The sequence below is a fragment of the Loxodonta africana genome, chromosome X (assembly GCF_030014295.1).
Source record: "Loxodonta africana isolate mLoxAfr1 chromosome X, mLoxAfr1.hap2, whole genome shotgun sequence".
Classification (NCBI taxonomy): Eukaryota; Metazoa; Chordata; class Mammalia; order Proboscidea; family Elephantidae; genus Loxodonta; species Loxodonta africana.
In genome coordinates this window covers 57,977,687-58,002,110 of record NC_087369.1, presented here as the reverse complement: position 1 = coordinate 58,002,110, position 24,424 = coordinate 57,977,687, and the positions used below count along the sequence as shown (strand labels likewise).

At 50.2% G+C, this 24,424-nt stretch overlaps 1 protein-coding gene across 1 annotated transcript in view; it reads left to right on the top strand.

Annotated features, from left to right (window-relative positions):
• Positions 1 to 490: 490 nt before the first annotated feature.
• Positions 491 to 24,424, top strand: part of CACNA1F (calcium voltage-gated channel subunit alpha1 F) — a 28,665-nt gene continuing 4,731 nt past the window's right edge. The window contains 40 exon segments of the mRNA XM_064278285.1: positions 491 to 800; positions 2,383 to 2,632; positions 3,023 to 3,128; positions 3,346 to 3,485; positions 3,732 to 3,874; positions 3,968 to 4,120; positions 4,725 to 4,921; positions 5,058 to 5,161; positions 7,242 to 7,432; positions 7,603 to 7,695; positions 7,808 to 7,901; positions 8,074 to 8,100; positions 8,254 to 8,414; positions 9,483 to 9,708; positions 10,803 to 11,010; positions 11,091 to 11,211; positions 11,310 to 11,391; positions 12,321 to 12,366; positions 12,555 to 12,633; positions 13,050 to 13,176; positions 13,385 to 13,514; positions 13,987 to 14,046; positions 14,180 to 14,286; positions 14,370 to 14,457; positions 14,876 to 14,983; positions 15,070 to 15,122; positions 17,871 to 18,017; positions 18,820 to 19,021; positions 19,123 to 19,281; positions 20,132 to 20,242; positions 20,485 to 20,568; positions 21,375 to 21,395; positions 21,597 to 21,725; positions 22,099 to 22,164; positions 22,414 to 22,505; positions 22,881 to 23,040; positions 23,293 to 23,420; positions 23,705 to 23,801; positions 23,979 to 24,081; positions 24,310 to 24,411. Of these exon segments, the coding sequence (XP_064134355.1) occupies positions 644 to 800; positions 2,383 to 2,632; positions 3,023 to 3,128; positions 3,346 to 3,485; positions 3,732 to 3,874; positions 3,968 to 4,120; positions 4,725 to 4,921; positions 5,058 to 5,161; positions 7,242 to 7,432; positions 7,603 to 7,695; positions 7,808 to 7,901; positions 8,074 to 8,100; positions 8,254 to 8,414; positions 9,483 to 9,708; positions 10,803 to 11,010; positions 11,091 to 11,211; positions 11,310 to 11,391; positions 12,321 to 12,366; positions 12,555 to 12,633; positions 13,050 to 13,176; positions 13,385 to 13,514; positions 13,987 to 14,046; positions 14,180 to 14,286; positions 14,370 to 14,457; positions 14,876 to 14,983; positions 15,070 to 15,122; positions 17,871 to 18,017; positions 18,820 to 19,021; positions 19,123 to 19,281; positions 20,132 to 20,242; positions 20,485 to 20,568; positions 21,375 to 21,395; positions 21,597 to 21,725; positions 22,099 to 22,164; positions 22,414 to 22,505; positions 22,881 to 23,040; positions 23,293 to 23,420; positions 23,705 to 23,801; positions 23,979 to 24,081; positions 24,310 to 24,411 (4,852 nt within the window). The 5' untranslated portion in view covers positions 491 to 643.

The window sequence follows — 24,424 nt, the reverse complement described above, 5'->3', positions numbered from 1 at the left end:
ATGGCACATAACAACAACCTACATATCTGTATAATCTAAAGAATAATTACATAGCAAACATCTGTGTAGCCACCATTATTGAAAAGACCATCCTGTCTTCATTGTTCTGTAGTGCCACGTTTGTCGTAAATCACGTATCCACACATACAAGACTCTCTGAACTCTGTTCTTAAGTACTATAGCTTTATAACAAGCCTTAATAGTCAATATGGCAAATCCTCCCATCTTCTTTTTCAAAGGATTTTGACTTTTGTAGGTCCTTTGTACTCCAATATACATTTTAGAATCATTTTGACAAGTTCACGGTAAAGTGTGCTGAGATTTTTATTGGGAGTGTGTTGATTCTCTAGGTCACTTTGGGAAGAATTGACATCTTCACACCATTGAATATTTCAACTAGTAAACTTAATATATTTCTCCATTTATTTAGGTTCCCTTTAATTACTGGATAACATTTGATAATTTTTTTTCCGTGGAGATCCTGCACATGTTAGTTTATTCCTATGTACCTCCAATTTTGAATACTGTTGGGAAATGGTATAGTTTTTTTTTTTTCTTATTTATTTTCTGACTGTTTGGTGCTGGCATGTATTTGGTAAAAATTTAATCAGTGGCTTTTCTGCTGCCAAGCTTTGGCCCACAAATGTCCCATCTGCACCCCTGCTCACTCTCCCATCCACCCCTGTTATTGCCCCACCCTCTGACCTTAATCTCTCCAAAGCTGGGGAAAGAGAGGGGGACTGTATGCAGATGGCCCTTCAATCTCCAAAGGAGGATGTCGGAATCTGAAGGCGGGAAAGGTGAGAGAAGCTTTTCACCCCCTGCAGACCCTAGGAACAAGCCTGGGTTTTGCTCCACCCTCAGCCCCCCTGCCCCACCCACTGCCCACTGGTACCCCAACCCAGGAGAGCCTGTGGGGAACCAGAATCACATCACCCTGTTCCCGTCCCAGCCAGTCTCAAACACAGTCCCATCCCCACCGGGGCCCCGACACTCAGACTGTTCCAGACACTGCCCCCCATGGCCTCCCAGCCCCATGCACAGCCTTAATTCCCAACTGAAACCCAACTCCAATCCTGGTCCTGACCCCTATTCTAGCATCCTACCCACCTCCAACTCCAAAGCTTAACCCTAACCCTAATACAAACCCTACTCAACCACAGGGCAAACCCCAATCTGGATACAGACCTTACTATGAGCTCTAAAATCATCTAACCTCAACCCCAATCCCTGGATGTCAATACTGTTAGTGACTGGCTTTCTGGCTGTTCCGGAAAGAGCACAGACCCATTGTTAATATAGAGAGAACATATACCTGATAATGGTAGTAAATCTTAAGGGCTCTGGAGTCGGACTGCCTGGGCTTGACTCCCAATTCAGCAACCTCATCAAGTCACTTAGCCTCTTTTTGACTCAATTTCCTCATTTACAAAATGGAAATAATGCTATGTGCCAGGCATTCTTCTGAGTGCTTTAACTCATTTAATCCTCACAACAACTCTGAGGTAGGTAATTTTATCATCCCCATTATACAGATAGGGAAACTGAGGCACAGAGAGGTTACAAAATTTGCCCAGGGTCATACACAGCTACCAAGTGGAAGTGTCAGGATTTGAATTTACACAGCTCGTTTCCTCCAAAACTAGGGATCTTAACCAGGTCAACCCTACTGCCTCTCGGAGGTTGAAATAGGCCATGGGAGTTGGGAATGGCTTTAGCTGAAAACTCAAATATAAAACTCAAATCCCACTCAAAACTCAACTTCAGTCCCAGCCAACCTTGATCTTAATCCTAATCCCAACTCAATTCAAATTCCTAATCCTAACCTTAAATCAAACTTTAAATCAAACTTCAATCCCACTCCACTTCTACCCCAACCCAAAACCCATTCCTCAAACTTAACCCTAAACTTGACTCCAACTATAAACTTTATCCCACTCTATGCCGATTTAAACTCTACCCCCAAGTCTTACTTCATCTGGAAATTTTTATCCCTCCCTCACTCCTATATAAACTCTTACTTGACCCATGATCCTGATCCCAACACCAACTCTTACCCCTGATACTTAACCCAGGTCCTCCCAATTCTCCCTAATTTTACATACTCTACTCTCCTTCCGTGGTGGTGTAGTGGTTAAGTGCTACCACTGCTAACCAAAGGGTTGGCAGTTCGAATCCGCCAGGCGCTCCTTGGAAACCCTGTGGGGCAGTTCTACTCTGTCCTATAGGGTGGCTATGAGTCAGAATTGACTCCACAGCACTGGGTTTGGTTTTTTTTTTTTTTTTACTCTCCTTCCCTCAGGCAGAGGGATGGGATCAGGTAGGAGGCAGGCACGATTGCCCAATACACTTGTCCCTCCCTGACTCAGTTTCTCCACACAGACACTACCCCAGAGCCCTGTCCAGCTAATGGGACAGGGACTGGTCAAGAATGGGGCCTGTGCCCTGGGCCCCCAGCCGAAGGGAATGAAATCTGCGGGGCATCAGGTCTGGGCACCCCTAGGCGAAGGACCCAGCACAGCAAGCACAAGATGGTGGCAGTGGCCAGTGCACAGAGGTCCCCCCGGGCCCTCTTCTGCCTCACCCTGGCCAATCCGCTGCGGAGATCCTGCATCAGCATTGTGGAGTGGAAGCATCCTGGATGGCCAGGGGCAGGGACCAGGGTGAGGGTCACTAAAGTACCAAGAGTCAAGGATTGGGCTAGAGCAGGAATGGAGGAAGACTAAGGTCACCAGGGATCAAGGGTCAACAACTGGATTAGGACAGCAGTGGAGAAAGGTGATGGTAACCAGGGGGGTCAAGAGTCAAGGACTGCGTCACAGCAAGAATTGGGGATGGTTAAGGTTTTCAGGGGGTTAAGTCAAGGCCTTGTCAAGGGGGTTAAGTCAGGGAAGCAGCTGGGAATGTCAGGGCTGGTCGTCTTGGGCTCAAGGGTCAGCACTGGGTGAGGAAGACGCCAAAAGGGAGGGGGGAGGGAGGTCCTGGGCCACTCTGTCTAGATCCTTGACTGTGTCCACCTGAGGCCCTTCGACATCCTCATCCTGCTGACCATCTTTGCCAACTGCGTGGCCCTGGGGGTCTACATCCCCTTCCCTGAGGATGACTCCAACACTGCCAACCACATCCTGGTGAGGCCCGCCTACGCCATTCAGATACAGCTCCAGTAGAGCCACACCTCAAGCCTTCCAGATAGGCCCCGCCCCTCTCTCACCCAGGCGACCACTTCACCCCCCCGCCCAGCCCCACCCGGTCCCCCGCTAGCCTTCTCCCTTTCCATCCCCACTTCCCCTCCCCCGCGTCAAACCCCACAGCAAAATAGCTCCCCAATCTCCCGCTCCACCCCAGGAGCAGGTGGAGTATGTTTTCCTGGTGATTTTCACTATGGAGACTGTGCTCAAGATTGTGGCCTACGGGTTGGTGCTCCACCCCAGCGCCTACATCCGCAATGGCTGGAACCTGCTCGATTTCATCATCGTCGTGGTCGGGTGCGCGTCTGGGGAGGTCACTCCATCCCATTCTGCCTTTCCACCCCAGACCCTCTGAATTCTGGGCTCAAGGAGACGGCTGTCTCAGACCACCCCCATTCGGCCGCCAGGATCAGGAATATTAACATATTTCAAATTATTTACATTTCCAGCTAAAGGGACTTGTGCTTTTCCGGGTAGAAGAGAGAGGTGGAGGGATTGCCAAGGCCTGGCCCTCGCCTCTCTGACCCATGCTCCTCCCATCAGGCTGTTCAGTGTGCTACTGGAGCAGAGCCCCGGACGGCCAGGGGATACCCCGCATACCGGGGGGAAGCCCGGGGGCTTCGATGTGAAGGCGTTGCGGGCGTTTCGGGTGCTGCGGCCACTGAGGCTGGTGTCCGGGGTCCCGAGTGAGTGACATGCCCTGGGGGTTAAGAGTGGGATGGTAGGGGTGGGGCTGAGCTGACTCCACCCCTACTTCGGCCCCTCCCCCCACCCCACAGGCCTGCACATCGTTCTCAATTCCATCATGAAGGCTCTGATGCCTCTGCTACACATCGCACTGCTAGTGCTCTTCGTCATCATCATTTATGCCATCATCGGACTCGAGCTGTTCCTCGGACGCATGCACAAAACGTGCTACTTCCGGGGATCTGGTCAGCCAGCCCACTCCCTCTTGGGACAGACCATGCCTCCTCTGCTAGCTCCTAGCCCCGACCCTGTTCCCCAGGAAAACCACCCAAATTCACGTACTTCTCCACCTCCCCACACACACCCAAACCCCACCCCCGTACTCAAGACTCCGCCCTCAATCCCGAACTACAGCCCTCAGACCTGCCCCACAGTCCGAGACCCTGCCCAGTACATAAGACTCCACCCTCAACGACTGGTGTCATATATCAAAGTCCTTCATCCCTACCTCCTCAAGCCTTGCCCCCATACTCTCTGGACCTACCCTTTTTTCAAGAGACTTCCAAATTCACAACACTCCGCCCTCAAGCTCATGCCTCGCGGTTATTTGCTAGAACCTACCCCAAGATTTACAGGCCCATTCCTCAGATCCCGGTGGGTGGGACTCACAGCTTCCCGTCGGTTCAGAATCTTGGCCTGGCAGGGTTCGGGGTTCCGGAGAACACAGAGCTAGGGCCCGTCCTTGACTTAGAAATCTAGGCACCTGAGTCAAACTCCCTAGGTGGACAAGGATTCAGGGTGGCAGCAGGTGGGCTTGGAGCAGAGCCCCGAGCTCCAGTCTCCTCGCAGACGTGGAGGCAGAAGAGGACCCATCGCCTTGTGCGTCTTCGGGCTCCGGGCGTGCGTGCATGCTGAACCAGACTGAGTGCCGCGGGCGCTGGGCAGGGCCCAACGGGGGCATCACCAACTTCGACAACTTCTTCTTCGCCATGTTAACGGTCTTCCAGTGCGTCACCATGGAAGGCTGGACAGACGTGCTCTACTGGGTGAGGTGGATAGAGGGCATATGGGGGCGGGACGTGGGGGCAGTGTCCATCGTAGAGGCGATACCCGCCCTTTATCCACGAGCTCAGGAGGGAGTGTCTACACACCCTGAGGGATACATGCCCCCTCTCTCCCCAGATGCAGGATGCCATGGGGCATGAGCTGCCCTGGGTGTACTTCGTGAGCCTGGTCATCTTTGGATCCTTCTTCGTCCTCAACCTTGTGCTGGGCGTCCTCAGTGGGTGAGAGGCGCATGCCACACCTCACAGTTCCTGCCCCCTCCCCTTTTGTGGCTGGCAAACTCCCTAGGCCCTTCAAAGCGCACGTGAAATACTCCTTTATTCATTCAACCAACATTTATTGAGCATTTACTATGTGCCAGGAACAGAATAAGAAATAAATATATCTGCCTTCCTGGAGATTCCATTCTAGTGGGGAGAGACAGACAATAGCAGCATACCCAATAAAACCCATTGCCGTGGAGTCGATTCCGACTCATATCGACCCTATAGGACAGTGTAGAACTGCCCCATAGCATTTCCAAGGAGGAGCTGGTGGATTCAAACTGCCGAGCTTTTGGTTAGCAGTGGAACTCTTAACCACTGGCCACCAGGGCTCCAACATACACAATAAATAAGTGTACATATGCAGTAAATAATTATCTATACATATGTAGTGTTTTATATAGGTTTGGGTTATGTGCTATGAAAAGAAATAAAAATCAGGGAGGGGAGCAGATCTTGCAATTATAAATAGGGAGGTCAGGGTAGTGTTGCACAGCTGATTGTTGTAATAGCTGTCAATAAGTTGTACACCTGTAAAAAGCCGAATTGGCAAAAGTTGTGTGATAGATGTATTTACAACCCAAACCAAATCCACTGCCCTCCAGTCAATTCTGACTCATAGTGACCCTGTAGGACAAAGTAGAACTACCTCATAGGGTTTCCAAGGCTGTAATCATTACAGAAGTAGACTGCCACATCTTTCTCCCATGGAGTGGCTTGTGGGTTCAAACTGCTGACCTTTCAGTTAGCAGCCAAACACTTAACCACTGCACCATCGGGGCTCCTATATTTACGACAATGGCAAAAAACAAATACAAAGAAACAATAGCTCCTGAGGCTGCGTATGTACAACCAAACACCTCATGGGATTTGGTTCCTTTACTTTGAGGTTTAGGGTCATGGCTTCATGGGACATCCCAGTTAATTGGCCTAATAACATGTTTAGTGTTTCTGTTCTACCTCCTAGTTCATTGCATAGTGCCTGGGGTCTTAAAAGCTTATGAGTGGCCATCCAAGGCACAATTTGTCTCTATTCACCTGAAGCAACAGAGGAAGAGGAGAGTCAGGAATAGAAGGAGGATATCGAATGTGTGGCTAGTTGCCTCCATGAACAACTGCTTCCTTTGCCATGAGACCAGAAGAACTGAATGGTGCTTGCTACCATTACTGAACATTTCGATCAAAGATTCTACAGAAGAATCCTTATCAAGAGGGGGAAAACGCAGAACAGAATTTCTAATTCTCATGGAGGTGGATGAACCCCTGAAACTATTGCCCAGAGATAATCTTTAAACCTTAAGCCAAAAATACCCCTGAAGTCATCTTAAAGCCAAAGAATAGTTTAGCTTAACTAGTAAAAAAGTTCTGCCTTGAGCATTATGCTCTTTTAAGAACTATTTTTGTGGGATCAAATTGAGAACAACAACTCAAAAGATTAGATGGGAACCTTAGGGGACAGTGAGTTTATGTTAATGAGGGAGGAACAACTCAGAAAAGGAGGGTCAGAATGGTTGCACAACTCGAAGAATGTAATCCATGTCACTGAATTGTACATGTAGAAACGGTTGAATTGGTGTATGTTTTTGCCGTGTATATTCTTAACAACAACAAGATAAATAAAATTTAGGAAAAAAACTGCCGTGAGGATGACAATGTTCTAAAATTGGATAATGGTGATGGATACACAACTCTGTGAATATACTAAAAATCACTGAATTGTACACTTTTAAAGGGTGAATTGTATAGGATGTGAATTATATCTCAATAAAGCTATTATTAAAAAAAAATAAGGAGGTCAGGGCCAGGCCTCATTGAGAAGTGGTATTTGAGTAAAAACATGAAAGAGATGCGGGTGTGAGCCATGTAAGTATCTGAGGGAAGAGCGTTCCAGGCAAAGGGAACAACCAATGCAAAGGCTCTGAGTCTGGAATATGCTTAGCATATTCAAAGAACAGTGAAGACTCCAGTGTGGCTGGAGTGGCGAAGGCAAGGGGGCAGGGGTGATTCCCTCACCTAGCCCTCTATTCTTCTCCCTTAGGGAGTTCTCCAAGGAGAGGGAAAAGGCAAAAGCACGAGGGGACTTCCAAAAGCTACGGGAGAAGCAGCAGTTGGAGGAGGACCTGCGGGGCTACCTAGACTGGATCACCAAGGCTGAGGAGCTGGACATGGAGGACCCCTCTACAGGCGGCAACTCTGGTTCTGTGGCTATAATGGGCCAGGCTGGCCACCGTGGGCAGCCCCAGTCTGACCTGCTCCCTGCTTCACACATGCCTTCCTGAGACCCTGCAACAACTCTGGACCTGGCCCCCAGTTATGGCCCAAATAGACTCCAAATAACCCCCCCAAGACATGACCCTAACCCAAGCCATGCTCCCCAACTATCCCCTTTGCCCCCCTAGGGCTTCCACTTGCCAAGCTGACCAATAGGAGACTTGGACGTCTGCGCTGGTTCAGTCACTCCACCCGCTCCACACACTCCACCAGCAGCCATGGTGGGGGTCTAGCTAGGCTGGGGCAGAGGGCGAAGTGGGTGGGCAGTGGAGAAGTCCAAGAAGGAACTCTGGGGTCTTGAGGTTCTGATTTCTATCCCCACCCTGCCCACAGCCAGCCTCCCAGCCAGTGACACCGGTTCGATGGTGGAAACCCCAGGAGATGAGGATGAGGAGGAGGGGGCTCTGGCCAGCTGTACACGCTGCCTGTGAGGGCCCCTGGTCCTTGATCCTTGGCCCCAGCCCAGAACCTAGTCCAGACCCCGACCCCAGTCCTTACTTCAGCTTCAGACCTTGACCTCAGTCGCTGACCCACAGTCCCAGCCACTGACTCCCCCTCAGCCCCTTATCACCCCTAACTCCCATTCCCCTCTTTTCCAGAAACAAGATCATGAAAACCAGGGTCTGGTGAGTTGGGAAAGCTGTCTGGCTCCTTGACCTCATAATCTTGTGACCCTCACCTCCAATCCCCCCACAACCACCAGGCTCCCCCACCTTAGTCCCTCAGGGCAAGCTTGAGTAGGTAGTCTCAGCTGGTGGGCTCCCCACCCCCACCCCCAGCCACTGCCTCTGCCGAGCCAACCGAGGCCTGCGAGCGCACTGTCGGTGGGCAGTGAAGTCCAATGCCTGCTACTGGGCCGTGCTGCTGTTGGTCTTCCTCAACACACTGACCATCGCCTCAGAGCACCACGGGCAGCCCAAGTGGCTCACTCAGACCCAGGGTTTGTCTCCCAGCCTGCCAGCCCTCTCTTCCACCCCCCAATTCTCTCCATCTCAGAAGCTCGAATCTGGGATATCTAGGGTGCCCCAGACCTCCAAACACTGCCTTCCCACCCAAATAAATGTAGAAAATCTTAGCTGGACCCATCCTACCTTGTAATGTACAGTTATGTAGCACTTACTGGGTACGTCAAACTCTATTTACATCATTCATCTTCCCCACAACCTTATGTCAATTAAGTGCTGAGGCACAGTATCGTTGAATACTGAGGCACTGACTGATCCCAGGACTCAGCTAATAAGTGGCAGAACCAGAGTTCAAAACCAGACAGCCTGACTCCAGAGTTCAGGCTCTCAACACCACACTCTTGGACAAGTTAACCCCTCTGCGCCTCAATTTCCCCATCTACAAAATGGACATATTAATAGTATCCCCTTCATGGAGTGTTTGGAAGGATTAAATGAGTAAAAGGGGAAAGTGCTTAGAATATTGCCTGGCCCAAAATAGGTACTTTATAAGTGTTCAGAAAAAAAAAAAAAAAACCAAACCCATTGCCGTCGAGTTGGTTCCAACTCATAGCAACTCTATAAAAAAAAAAAACAGAGTAAAACTCCCCCATAGAGTTTCCAAGGAGCGCCTGGTGGATTCAAACTACTTAACCACTCACTAAACCACCAGGGTTTCCTTATAAGTGTTAGTGCTTATTATTATTCATTATAACCTCAACCACAATCTAAAAACTGAGTACACTTCTAACACCAGCCCCCAAACCAACATCGGTCCCAACTAAACCCCAGACCTTAACTCTACCCTTGAATTGGAGTTTTCCTGGACTTAGGAGGCTGACTCCTGTCCCTACCCCAACCCTGCCCCTTGCCACAGCTGCAGGTCCCTCAAAACCTCACCCACTCTAACACACAAACTCGCCCCAGCCCCTAAACCTAACCCCACCCCATCCTGATCCTAGTTTGATTCCAGTTCCCCCAGATGGCCCCATAGGGGAATCTACCTCTCCCATATCAACATGGAGACTGGCCAGCCCAATCACCTTTGCCCCTCTCCTATGCAGAGTATGCGAACAAAGTGTTGCTCTGTCTATTCACGGTGGAGATGCTTCTCAAGTTGTATGGTCTGGGTCCCTCTGCCTACGTTTCCTCCTTCTTCAACCGCTTCGACTGCTTCGTAGTCTGTGGAGGCATCTTAGAGACCGCCCTGGTGGAGGTGGGCGCCATGCAGCCCCTGGGCATCTCAGTGCTCCGATGTGTGCGCCTCCTCAGGATCTTTAAGGTCACCAGGTATGTGGGGGGCAGGGAGGACTGGGGCCCCAAACAGAGTCCTAACAGCCCCTACCCCAGCTCCAGTGATAACTTTATCTGCATCACCACTCACTTAGCAAATATCCTACTGTGGTCCACGCACCATTCCAGGCCCTAGGAAGTACAAGAATCAATGCAGACACAAGTTCCTACTTTCATGAAGATTAGAGTCCATGGGAGGGGGGGTGTCTACTCCATTTCTGTCCCCTTCCTCAACCTCAAACCCAGCCCTAACATTATCCCCAACCCCCTCCCCAAACTCAAATCTATTCCCATTTCCAACCAAAACTCCATGCACAACCCCCGAACATAACATCATCCACACTTTACAACACTAACACACAATTCCGAACCCACCTCATTTCCAACTTACTCTGTAAATCCCACCCATAACCTTATCCCCATCCTCATCTTTAACCACCAGTTATAATCCCATCCTCAGTCCCAGACCACAACACCACATCCCTAACCCCTAACCATCACTCTACCTCCAACCACAACCCTATTCCCTATCCATAATCCCATATCTAATACCAGATTACCAACCACAACCCATTTCACAATGCATCTCCAACTCTATCTCCAATGCCACCCTCAACCACAGCCCCATTCCCAGCCCCCCATCTCATTCTCATTTCCAACCCCTATTGAAACCTCTATCCTAACCCTAAACAACCACAACTCAACCCTCAACCACAACCTCATCCCCAACTTCATCCCCAATCTCAAATAACCCCCAGCCCATACCCACAACCTCAACCCCAGCTACAACCCCTAACTACAACCTCTTCCCCTAATCCCAATCCCAACCTGAAACCCAACTGTAGCTTCACAAAGTTCCATCTAAACTCCATCCTAACCTCATCTCCCATTATACCCCTAACACCAACCCTAACACCAAACTTGACTTTCCCTTCACTTCTTATTCTAACCTCACCACAACTCTAACCTTGACACCAAACCCCAGTTTAACCCAGCCCATCCCAATGCATCCCAAGCTGGAGCCCCTGCCCTGGCTGGTGACTCACCAGTGAACATGCAACCAACTCTGCCCCCTCCCATCTCTGCTGCAGACACTGGGCATCTCTGAGCAACCTGGTGGCATCCCTGCTCAATTCAATGAAATCCATCGCATCCCTGCTGCTTCTCCTCTTCCTCTTTATCATCATCTTCTCTCTGCTTGGCATGCAGCTGTTCGGCGGCAAGTTCAACTTTGACCAGACCCACACCAAACGAAGCACCTTTGACACCTTCCCCCAGGCCCTCCTCACTGTCTTTCAGGTGGGGCCTGGAAACCCTGGGATGAGTGGATTGGTGGATTGGGAGGGTCTCAAGAGCTTCACGATGACTTCCTACCCCAGATTCTGACGGGCGAGGACTGGAACGTGGTCATGTATGACGGTATCATGGCCTACGGCGGTCCCTTCTTCCCAGGGATGCTAGTCTGTATCTATTTCATCATCCTCTTCATCTGCGGCAACTGTATCCTGGCTAGCAATGGGGTGAGGGTGGTTAGGGAGATCTGGGAGCACCAGCAGGTAGGCTGCCTCTCCATCCTTTTCAACCTAAGCTCACCTCAGACATCTTGCTGAATGTGTTTCTTGCCATTGCTGTGGACAACCTGGCCAGCGGAGATGCAGGCACTGCCAAGGACAAGGGCAGGTGAGGTCTGGCTCCACCCCAACGAAGTCTTCCCTGGGATCCCTGACAAGGAACCCCCACACACAGCCCACAGCACCAGAGATATGTCTGGCTACCCTAGTAATCGCCACCTCCAAATACAATGTGCCATTCATCACTCATTCAGCCTGAGTTTACCGAGCATCTACTTTGTGCCAGGCTCTGGTCTAGACACTGAGGAGACAGCAGAGATCAAGGTAGACACAGTCCTTGCCTTAGTGGAGCTGACATTCTAGTTGGGGAAGAGAAGTAAAATACAAACGAATGTATATTACAGTTTAATTGAGTATGCGTTAATATGTAATGCAGAAAAAGAAAGCAGAATAAAAGGACAGAAAGAAATGAAGATTGCTCTTTGGTAAGGGTAGTCAAGAAAGGCCTCTTTGAGGAAATAACATTTAAATAGAAATCTCAATGAAATGAGGGAGTGAGCCATGCAAATATCTGTGGGAAGAGTGTGCAAGGCACGGGAACAACAAGTATTAATGCTCTTAACACATTCAAAAAACACCAAGGAGACCAGTGAAGCTGGAGCAGAATGAGCAAGGAGGAACAGTAGGAGGTGAGGTCAAAGGGGGACTAAAAAAAAAAAAAAGCAAACCCAGCGCCATGGAGTTGATTCCAACTCATAGTGGCCCTATAGAGAGGCCATATCAAGGGCCTTGTGAACCACAGTGATGACTTTGGTTTTTGCTCTGAGTAAGTGGGAAGGCAGAGGAAGAACATGACCAGGCTTAGGGTTTAACAAGATCCCTCTGGATGTTGTGAGAAGAACAGACTGTGGGGGGTGAGGGAAGAAACAGAGAGGTTCTGTGGGATTCAAGACAGATCTCTTCTGACTGCAATGACCCCCTCAATCTTGTGTACCCACTGCAGTCCTCAGCAATCACCCTCTCCATCTCCTCACACAGGGAAAAGATCACTGAGGGGAACCTCCCACCGGAGAATGGGGCGTTGGTGAGTTAGAAGCCAGGGCATTGTCTACACCTCCCACCACCACCAATATCTGTCTGTCTGTGCCTGTCTCTAACTCCCATCCTCTGCCTATTCATTCCCCCATGACTGCATCCCTTCCATACTTCCCCTGTGTCCATCCTCTGGCGTCCACCATTGATGACCCCCATCTCCCTCATGGGGACAACGAGGTACCTGATGGGAAGAACGAGGAAGAAGAAGGTGCAAGGAATGAAGGAGCAGGCAAGTGAGCAGAGCCAGGTGGAGAAGGTGTGGGACCTTGGGGTCAGAACCCTGGCAGAGCTACTGACCCCTGAAACCCCCTGCTCTAGGGAGCAGCCTTTTCCGAAATCATCCTGAAAATGATTGGTGTGTGGCCAGCAACATTTGGGAACACTGATGTTAAAGAAGAGAAACAGACATTTCGTTTTACTGTAGAACTACTTGGAGCTTTCATTATAAAATTATTGGCATAGTGATGTTCATTCAATACACATTTACTTAGCTCCTACTGTATACCAGACACTGTTCTAAGTGCTGGGGATAGGAGTAGTGAATAAAACGGACTGAAATCCCTTCACCGAGGAGCTGGCATTCTAACAAGGGGTGGGGGTAATTTACTATGTGACAAGCACTGTTCCAGCTGCTTTACAAAATTTTTCTCAATCAGTTCTCTCTGGTGCCAGGCATGGAGGAGGAAGAGGAAGAAGAAGGTGTGGGGGGTGTGGAAATCCTGCAGGAAGTTGTACCCAAGGAGAAGGTGGTACCCATCCCTGAGGGCAGCGCCTTCTTCTGCCTTAGCCAAACCAACCCGTGAGTCCTGGGGAGGGGTGGGGGCCAGGGCAGGAGAGGAGTGGGGCAGGGGCAGGGCCATGGAGTAGTCAAGTCTCCCCAGTCCCCACCAGTCACAGAGGGGTGGGGTGCATGACCTGTTGCAACACGGCCAGAGTTGTATCCTTCAGGCTCCCCCAATCAATTCCAGGGTCATGGGTTCTGATAGTGGCCCATTCCCCCTCCCCAGGCTGAGGAAGGCCTGCCACACCCTCATCCACCATCATATCTTCACCAATCTTATCCTGGTGTTCATCATCCTCAGCAGCGTCTCCCTGGCCGCTGAGGACCCCATCCGAGCCCACTCCTTCCGCAACCATGTGAGCCTGTGGCTGGGGGATGGGAGGGCACTTTCAGAGGGGGTCTTACTGAGCTCAGGCCAAGGCCAGGGTGGAGATGTGGGAAAAGTGGGGCAGAGAGAGAGAGAGGAGCAATAATGGCTGCTCCACAGTGTCAGGCTTTAGTGCGTATGCAACATACTTGGGGAAGCGCCAAGTGTCAGCATGTGACTGAGGAAGAAGCTGTGATCAGAAAGTTTAAGCAGGCTGAAGGCATTAGCTGGGTAGAGGTAGAAGAACCCATATTTGAACCCTAATCTTTCTGATGGCCAAGCTTTTCGGCTTGTAGAGAAGCCGTTGATGAGGAGAGGGAGGGAGAGAGGGGAAGGGAGAGCAAAACTTACATAGAGAGGGGCACACATGTGCGTGCACATGCACATACACACGCACATACACACACCTAGGATCTCCTAGGCCATGACTCAGTGGCTCCCTCTTTCCCACCACCCCCCAGATTCTGGGGTACTTTGACTATGCCTTCACCTCCATCTTCACTGTGGAGATTCTACTAAAGGTGACTAATGGATATCTATTTATACCTCCAGTTGTCCCACCCACCGCCATAGCCTACCTCTCTTGTCCCCATCTCCTCTTCCTCCAACTATCCCTTGGGTCTAGAATCTAGCCTGATGTCTTCCTACCCCCAGATGACCGTATTTGGGGCCTTCTTGCACCGTGGCTCCTTCTGCCGTAGCTGGTTCAATCTGTTGGATCTGCTGGTGGTCAGCGTATCCCTCATCTCCTTTGGCATCCAGTGAGTGACCCCTTGTCCCACCCCATTCCTCCTAGAACTGAGGCCAGGCCTGGGCTGTGGCCTAAGAACTGTCCCCTCCCCAGTTCCAGTGCCATCTCAGTGGTGAAGATTCTGCGAGTACTCCGAGTACTGAGGCCCCTCCGAGCCATCAACAGGGCCAAGGGACTCAAGGTAGCTCCCACCCCACCCAACTCCACAGGATCCAGGCCCTGCCCTGCTCCTGAGGCTAGGATCACTGATCAGAGGACCATTATCACTGATGCATGCAGCCTTGACCCAGCATGTAACTACACATCCCAGATCACTGGCCATGTGGCCTGACCCGTGTTCCTCACCAGTGACCATTTGTTCCTTACCACTAGCCACATTACTTTGATCCAAGTTCCTGACATGTAACCACGTATCCCTGACTGGCACTCATTCCTGGTTGGTGCCCACACATTCCTGGCCCACATGACTGTCTCTTAGCTCTAACCCACAACCACATGTCCCTGGCCCAAGTCCCTGAGCATCATCCATGACCAGAGTCCCCACCCCATGGCTGTTGTGGACTGCTGTGCCCATTAGCCATATGTGTGGGTGCCTGTAGCATGTGGTGCAGTGTGTGTTCGTGGCCATTCGGACCATTGGGAATATCATGATTGTCACCACACTCCTGCAATTCATGTTCGCCTGCATTGGCGTGCAGCTCTTCAAGGTAAGGTGACACACTGGAGGGAGGCCCAGATAAGGGTCAGGGCTGGGGTGAAGGATGAACCTGCTTGAAAAATGTCCTCCTTACAGGGGAAATTCTACAGCTGCACTGATGAGGCTAAACACACTCCCCAAGAATGCAAGTGAGTACCCAAGACCCTGCCCTCCACAGAGCCCAGAACCCCTGCCAAAGACTGTAGGGGCCCCTAGGTCTTATCAAGGCCCCAGATACTCCTAGAACTCCCCCCAGAAAAAAACTTCAGAGATCTCCGGATTTCTTTAAGACTCCCCATAATTCCCCAAGACCCCAAGATACCCCCTCAGAACTCTCCCAAGAACTACAGAGGCCCCAGATCTCACCGAGGCCCTCAGAAGCCCCAGTACCTCCCTCAAACCCTTCTCCACATTCCTCAGAGTTACCTACATTCCACCTGAGACCAGCTAGCAAGCAATCCTCAACCTCCCCAAAAGTCCTCGGCTTCCACCTTGAGACTCCTGTATAGGGTAGTAGTTTAGAGTGTGGGCTTTGAATTCAGATATTTCTGGTTCCAATCCTACAGCCGCCACTTAGCGAGACTTAAGTACAATTCTTAACTTTGCTAAGTCCCATTTTCCTCAACTGAAAAAGGGAGATAAAGAGAGTGCCTATTTCACAAGGTTATTAAAAGGGGTAAATGAGTTATTACCTGGAAAGTGCTTAGCACAGTGCCTGGCATGTAATTAGTGCTGATAAATATGGGCTATTGCGGAAATTATAGAACAATATCATTAATATCACACGCAAGCAAAATTTTGCAGAAGATCATTAAAAAAAAATGGCTGCAGCGTATATCGACAGGGAACTGCCAGAAATTCAGGCCGGTTTCAGAAGAGGACATGGAACCAGGGATATCATTGCTGATGTCAGATGGATCCTGGCTGAAAGCAAAGAATACCAGAAGTATGTTTACCTGTGTTTTATTGACTATGCAAAGGCATTCGACTGTGTTGATCATAACAAATTATGGATAACATTGCAGAGAACCGGAATTCCAGAACACTTAATTGTGCTCATGAGGAACCTTTACATAGATCAAGAGGCAGTTGTTTGGACAGAACAAGGGGCTACTGATTGGTTTAAAGTCAGGAAAGGTGTGTGTCAGGGGCGTTTCCTTTCACCATACCTAATCAATCTGTATGCTGAGCAAATAATCTGAGAAGCTGGACTATGTGAAGAAGAATGGGGCATCAGGATTGGAGGAAGACTCATTAACAACCTGCATTATGCAGATGACACAACCTTGCTTGCTGAAAGGGAAGAGGACTTGAAGCACTTACTAATGAAGATCAAAGACCACAGCCTTCAGTATGGATTGCACCTCAACATAAAGAAAACAAAAATCCTCACAACTGGACCAATGAGCAACATCATGATAAATGGAGAAAAGGTTGAAGTTGTCAAGGATTTCATTTTACTTGGATCCACAATCAACAGCCATGGAAGCAGCAGTCAAGAAATCAAAAGACGCATTGCATTGGGCAAATCTGCTGCAAAGGACCTCTTCAAAGTGTTGAGGAGCAAAGATGTTACCTTGAAGACTAAGGTGCTCCTGACCCAAGCCATGGTATTTTCAATTGCATCATATGCATGTGAAAGCTGGACAATGAATAAGGAAGACCGAAGAAGACTTGACGCCTTTGAAATGTGGTTTTGGCGAAGAATATTGAATATACCATGGACTGCCAAAAGAACGAACAATCCATCTTGGAAGAAGTACAACCAGAATGCTCCTTAGAAGCAAGGATGGCGAGACTGTGTCTTACATACTTTGGACATGTTGTCAGGAGAAATCAGTCCCTGGAGAAGAACATCATGCTTGTGAAAGTACAAGGTCAGCGGAAAAGAGGAAGACCCTGAACGAGGTGGATTGACACAGCAGTTGCAACAATGAGCTCAAGCATAACAATGATTGTAAGGATGGCTCAGGACCGGGCAGTGTTTTGTTCTGTTGTGCATAGGGTCGCTATGAGTCGGAACCGACTCGACAGCACCTAACAACAACAACAACAAGATTATTAGTAGGGAGTCCTGGGGTGGCACAAACAGTTCAGCGCTTGGCTACTAACCAAAAAGTCGGCAGTTCTAATCCACCCAGGGACACCTCAGAAGAAATGCCTGGTGATCTACTTATGAAAGATCACAACCATTGAAAAACCCTATGAGGCAGTTTTACCCGCCATAAGTCGGAATCCACTTGAAGCAACTGGCTTTGGAGTCACAACCATTGAAAAACCCTATGAGGCAGTTTTACCCGCCGTAAGTCGGAATCCACTTGAAGCAACTGGTTTTGGAGTCCCTCGGTGGTGCAAATGGTTAACGTGCTGGGTTGCTAACCAAAAAGTTGGAGGTTCGAATCCACTCAGAGGCACCTCAGAAGAAACACCTTGGTGATCTACTTTCAAAAAATCAGCAGTTGAAAACCCTGTGGAGCACAGTACTACTCTGACACACATGGGATCACCATGAGTCAGAGTCAGCTCCATGGCTTCTGGTTGTTATTAGTATGACTTTTCCCTGGGTGCTGATTATGATGATGACAATGATGATAATGATGGTGATGGTAGCTAACACATATGATGCCAGACACTATTCTCATTTATTGACTTATTCAACCCTTGCAACATTCCATGAAATAGGTACTACCATTATCCCTATTTCACAGATGGGGAAAACTGAAGCATGGAGAGGCTACAAGCCAAGGTCACCCAGCCAGTAAATGGAGGGGCAAGATTTGAACCCAGGCTATACAGTTCCACTACTATGCCCTGCTACCTCAATGCTGGAGTCCCCATCCCCCTTTCCACAGCTCCCCAACCTTCCTCACCCACCCCCCTGTCTGCAACACCCATAGGGGCTCCTTCCTGATGTACCCCGATGGAGATGTGTCACGGCCCCTGGTCCGGGAACGGCTTTGGGTCAACAGCGATTTCAACTTTGACAATGTCCTTTCAGCCATGATGGCCCTGTTCACTGTCTCCACCTTCGAAGGCTGGCCTGCGTGAGGGGCAGGGTCTCAAAGGAATGGGCAGGAGACTGGGCAGGGGTCTCTGGTGGATTGGATTTGGATCTCCTAAAAATGAGTGGGAGGGTCTCTTGGGGATGTGATGAAGGTCTCTTGAGACTGGATAAGGGTTTCTGGGGACTGGTGGTAGTAACAGAGGAATGGACAGAGGTCTGGGGGCTTGGGTGGAAGACCTCTAGGAATTCGGTAGAGGTCTCTGAGGGACTACGTAGAAGTCTAGAGAGGGCTGAGTGGGATTTGGGAGGACTGAGTTTGGGCGGCCTCAGGGGACTGGGTCGGGGGTCTCTGAGAAAATGGAACTAGAGATTCAGGTCTTTCCAGAGGGCTGTGCAGGGGATTTGGAGGTCTTTGGGGTACCAGCTGGAGATTTCTGGGGTGAAGGAGCAGGGTATTCAAGTTGATGGGGCAGGGGATTTGGTGATCTTTGGAGGTTTGTAGGGGCGTTCTGAGGAGCTGCATGGGGTCTCCAGGTGACTGGAGAAGGAGAGTTGAGGGTCTATGGAAATTTAGAGAATTTGGGGGATGTATATATTTTTTTTATAAGGGTCTCTGAGTACCTGGGGAGCTGGAACAAGGGATTTGGGGGGGTCTTTGAGGGCCTGGTGGGGGCCTATTGGGGGATGTATAGAGGTCTCAGGTGATTAGGGCAGGGTATTTGGGGGTCTTTGGGGTGCCAGGTAGGAGATTCTGAGGTGCTTATGATGAATAGTCTGTGGGCTAAGGAAGCTGGGATATCCCCTCACCTGTTCCTACCTCTGTCCCCCACCGACCCCTACAGACTACTATACAAGGCCATTGATGCACACGCAGAAGACAAGGGCCCCATCTATAATTACCATGTGGAGATCTCTGTGTTCTTCATTGTCTACATCATCATCATCGCATTCTTCATGATGAACATTTTTGTGGGCTTTGTCATCATCACCTTCCGTGCCCAGGGAGAACAGGAGTACCAAAACTGTGAGCTAGACAAGAACCAGGTGACTCCTGACCCCTAACACTTTACCTATGGCCACCAACCCCCCAATGCCTCCTTGCCTCAGGACCCCACTGCTCACTCATGCCCTCCACCCGACTGCAGCGCCAGTGCGTGGAGTATGCACTCAAGGCCCAGCCACTCCGCCGCTACATCCCCAAGAACCCATATCAGTATCGCGTGTGGGCCACTGTGAACTCTGCTGCCTTCGAGTACCTCATGTTCCTGCTCATCCTGCTCAACACGGTTGCCCTAGTCATGCAGGTCTGAGCTCTCCACCCCACCCCTGCCAGACACCTAACTGTATTCGCCTCACATAATCCCTTGGGAACCCTTAGGAATGTTCTAGGTGCAAGTAACAAAACCTCCACTGACAGTGGCTTAAGCTATAGAGACATTTGCCACATTTCTTCAAATCTAAGGCCAATAATTGTAAGTTGCATCCTGATTTCAGAGATGTTAAACCCAGTGTGAAAAAAATGGCCAATGGCAATTGAAGTTACTGTTGGTTTTAAAATGCACTCCAGTTTCAGAAATTCTAAATTGTGAAAAGATGTGCGTCCTAGAGTCAATAAAATATAATAGTTACCTCACATAACAAGAAGTGTAGAGGCAGACTGTTTTGCTCATTGCTCATCTGGGACCCAGGATGTCTATCTGTCTACTTAACCATTCTTAACAAGCTGGTTTTCATTCTCATGATTGTTGCTTTATGGTCACCAGATGGCTGCCACAGCTCCAGGCATCAGAACTGCATTCAAGGCAGGAAAAAGGAGGGAGGGTTGCACCAGGGGGCTCTCTTCTCTCATTTGAGCCTTTTATTGAAAAACAAAATATTTTTTCACAGAAGCCACCCGACCAGCAGCAGACTTATGTTTATGTCTCATTAGTCAGAAACTGGCCTTGCCTAGCTGCAAAAATAAAGGCTGGGAAATCAAGGACTTGGCTTTCCTGCATCCATAATGGGAGGCAGACAGTGTGAAGGGTTTGGCCAACCCATAGTGCTACTACATCCCCAGACTCACCTCAGTCCAGGCCAGGAAAGATTTAGTTGGTGGATGGGTGTGCCATCTCTGCTTCAGGCTCTGTCCCCACACCCAATTTTCTTCCCCAGCACTATGAGCAGACTGCTCCCTTCAACTATGCCATGGACATCCTCAACATGGTCTTCACTGGCCTCTTCACTGTTGAGATGGTGCTCAAAATCATCGCCTTCAAACCCAAGGTGCACCCCAGCCCTAGACCCACTCCCAGTGTGTGAATTCCTTGGAGTTGGAGCTCATTGAAGAACTGTCACGGAGGCAGCCACCAGGAAGTCAGAAAACTGGGGAGTGGGAGGGATATAGGTATAGGCCCATTATGTGATGCAAGTGGGGCCCTGCCTCCTCAATGCCCCCTACTGCTACTGCTCCCCTTCCTAGCTTCCTAGCTCTGAGAAGACAGGGCACTGCTTTCCTCCTGCTACAGCATTACTTTGCTGATGCCTGGAACACATTTGATGCTCTTATTGTGGTGGGCAGCGTGGTGGACATTGCCGTCACTGAAGTCAATGTGAGGATTGGCCTCTCCACTAACCCAATCTCCCCCCACAAACCTTCCCCCACCTCCATCCCAGGGCTCTCTTTCACATGGGCGAGTGGCTCCCACTCACATCTACCCTACTCCTGGAGACTCAGTGCTCCTCATTCTAGTTATATCTCTTCTGAGTCCCTAGCCCCCACTTTACCAGCTCCCTCATTCCATTTTGCAACCCATCCACTGACTCTACCATCTCCTAAAATGCCTCTCCTATTATTTCTGTTATCCCCTTCATTGCCTCTACACCCCTCTCCAATGGCTTCATCATCTCCACTGTCTCCTGCTTTGGCTGCATCATCTTTTCCGACTCCTTCATTGGCTCCATTTCCTCCACTGACTCTATCATCTTCAACACTGGGTCTTTCACGGCTCTGTCATTGTCACTGACTACACCATTGGATCCATCGTCTCCTCAATTGGATACTACGTGATTCTATCATCTCAACTGACAACACTGATGGTCCTGTATCTCCATAATGGCTTCTCAATTGGGTCCTCCATCGGATCTCTGATCTCGCATCTCCATTATCTCCACTGATTACACCACTGGCTCCATCATTTCCTCCATTGGCTCGAATATCACTCCTACACCTTTACACTCTCCTCTCCCTTCCACCACCATTACCAACTTTTTCCCATAACCATCTTGATCCACTACCACATAACCTTCCCGGTCAACCTCTGCATAAACCATCTCCAATATCTACTCCATATTTCTCCTCTTATTCATTTGGGCCTGTGTTCTCATCATCTCCTCTTGACCATCCATCCTTCTTTAGAATGGTGGCCACCTTGGTGAGGTATTCTCCCACTTAAAACAGGGGATCTCTTTTTTCCCACCCACTCTCCTTTCCTTTTTTCTTGGGAGTCCTTAGAGATGCTTCCTGACCACCTGGGGCCTGAGTTCTGAGAGATTTGGGGGTGGGAAGGCCAAGGGATGAGACAGGGAGGTGGTTAGGGCAAATGTAGACTGAGCATATCCACCATACTCCCAACCCCAGAGCTCTGAGGACAGCTCCCGCATTTCCATCACCTTCTTCCGTCTTTTCCGAGTCATGAGGCTGGTCAAGCTTCTCAGTAAGGGTGAAGGGGTCCGCACATTGCTCTGGACATTCATCAAGTCTTTCCAGGTAAACCTCCACCCCATTCCTTTGACCACCCCCTCACCTTTACCTTCCATCTCTCAGCCTGCCCTTTACCACCCCCAGAACTACAAGTCCCAGCATGCCATACCCATCTCCAATCTACCATTCCCAGCTTTCCCTCTTCTCTGGGCTCCCAAATTCCCAGCATGCCTCTGGCCTCACTGGCCCTACTCTATTCTATTTTATACTGTTTATGGGTGGATCCTATGCCCCATTTTGGGAGATACTGGTAGTCCTGGGCACTCTGGGATGAACCATATCTCCCAGAGCATGCCCAGGCCCTGGGGAGCAGTGCATTCTGGGGCTTATAGTTCTCTGCCTGGACCTGAGCATCTATCCTCTCACCCCACTCCCATAGGCCTTGCCCTATGTGGCTCTTCTCATTGCAATGATATTCTTCATCTATGCAGTCATTGGCATGCAGGTGAGTGGGAACCCTTAGGGGCATCCATCAGGCACCCCTTTGTTGGGGGAGGGGGTCAGAATAACCCAAAGTGGGTGTAGTGGGTGGAAAGAGAGAAATTGGATGACCGTGGGTCAATCCACATCTGTGAAATGGGATCAGCAGTGCCTGCTTGGCAGGGTTGCGGGAAGCCTATAGGCTTTATGAGATCTTAAATGGGTGGGAACTTGTGGGGGGCATCCCTCCAACACAGCCCTTGCGCACCCACAGATGTTTGGCAAGGTGGCTCTTCAGGATGGCACGCAGATCAACCGAAACAACAACTTCCAGACCTTCCCACAGGCTGTGCTGCTTCTGTTCAGGTGACATCAGCCTCAATCCCCAGGATCCGCCCCCCCGCCCCGACCGGGTACCCACATACCTTCTCAGGACCCCAGACTGCCAGTGTTATGGAAATCACAGGGCAGTATGGGGCTCCATATACCCAAGACCTCAGCCTTCCCTCTTCTGAACTTAAAATGCCACCCCTTCTCGGGCCTCAGTGCTCCATCTGTAAAATGTGAACATGACTGTCATCAACATGGTTACACCAGCTGTTAAAATATTGAAATGCTGTATGTGCCAGATATAGTCCCTGGAGAGAGATGTGGGTCATCTCACTCCCCCAGCCTCCACAACTCCACTCAACACAATATCATAGCCTTCCCTCCAGGACACCACCCTTGTGTGACCCCCAGGTGTGCCACTGGTGAGGCATGGCAGGAGATAATGCTCGCCAGCCTTCCTGGGAATCGGTGTGACCCTGAGTCTGACTTCAGCCCCGGCGAGGAGTTTACCTGTGGCAGCAATTTTGCTATTGCCTATTTTATCAGTTTCTTCATGCTCTGTGCCTTTCTGGTGAGAACCATTTCCCACAACCACCACTACTGCCATGGGGACTGGCTCTGAGGGGCCCAGCAAATGACCAAATGAGGTGGGGAGCCCAGATCTTCAGAGTGGGTGAGGGGGGCTGGCCTGATGACTAGATCAACCCAGAGACTCGTGACCCAATGACCATATAAGTTCACCCCAGCCTCCCACTAACACCCCTCCCACCGACCCTGCTCTGTCCTTTGCCTAACACCCTGCCCATTGCTCACTGGCCCACAGATCATAAATCTCTTTGTGGCTGTGATCATGGACAACTTTGATTATCTAACCAGAGATTGGTCCATCCTGGGCCCCCATCACCTGGATGAATTCAAGAGGATCTGGTCGGAATACGACCCTGGGGCCAAGTATGCCCTCTAACCCTTGACCTGGGATCCCAGGGTTCAATGCACTGCACCACACAGTCCTCCAGCCCCAGAACCTCTGACTTATGCCCCCCACTACCTAGTCAATAGATGCCCCAAGGGTTCCACTGCTCCTGTCTTCTGCCCTCCCCAACTGCCCACCGGTTCTTCTATGGCAGGATCTGGGGGTGGGAAGGCAGTTACGAGTTTGTGGGGTATTGAGAAAGGGCTAGAGGGAATATCATCATCCCAGAGGTGCCTCTCCGCCCCCTCCTCACCTGCCCCAGGGGCCGCATCAAGCACCTGGATGTGGTTGCCCTCCTGAGACGCATCCAGCCCCCACTGGGATTCGGGAAGCTGTGCCCACACCGTGTAGCCTGCAAGGTCTGTCTCCCAGGCCTCCGAGAGGGCTATTTACCACGTGACGGGGGTGGGCAAAAGACCCTGCCTTGGGTGGGGAGAGAGTGTTTGGTAGCATACTCAAAGGTTTCTGCCCCTGGGCATTCATGCCTGCGTATCCAGCATTTGCCTAGAGTGGGTCTATGTCTCTGGTATATGTAGAGGCTTGTGGCGATGAACATGCCCCTCAACTCAGATGGGACAGTGACATTCAATGCCACACTCTTTGCCCTGGTTCGGACGTCCCTGAAGATCAAGACAGAAGGTGTGACTGGGGGACAGGAGGAGGAGAGGATGTGGGGAGCAAACCCATTGAGTGGTGGGCAGCACCCCTAGCTCTGAACCTCAAAATGGGTGACTTTGGCCTTTCCAGGCCTATTTTCCCAGTGGGGGTGGTGTGTGGCTATGGTAGAAGTTTGTGAAGCCCCCCGCGCCAACAACAACAGTGAGTGGGCAGCTATGAAGTGTTCATGCCACACACACCCCAACTCAGGGAACCTGGAGCAAGCCAACCAGGAGCTGCGGACTGTCATTAAAAAGATTTGGAAGCGGATGAAGCAGAAGCTTCTAGATGAGGTCATCCCCCCACCAGATGGTGAGCAAGCCCA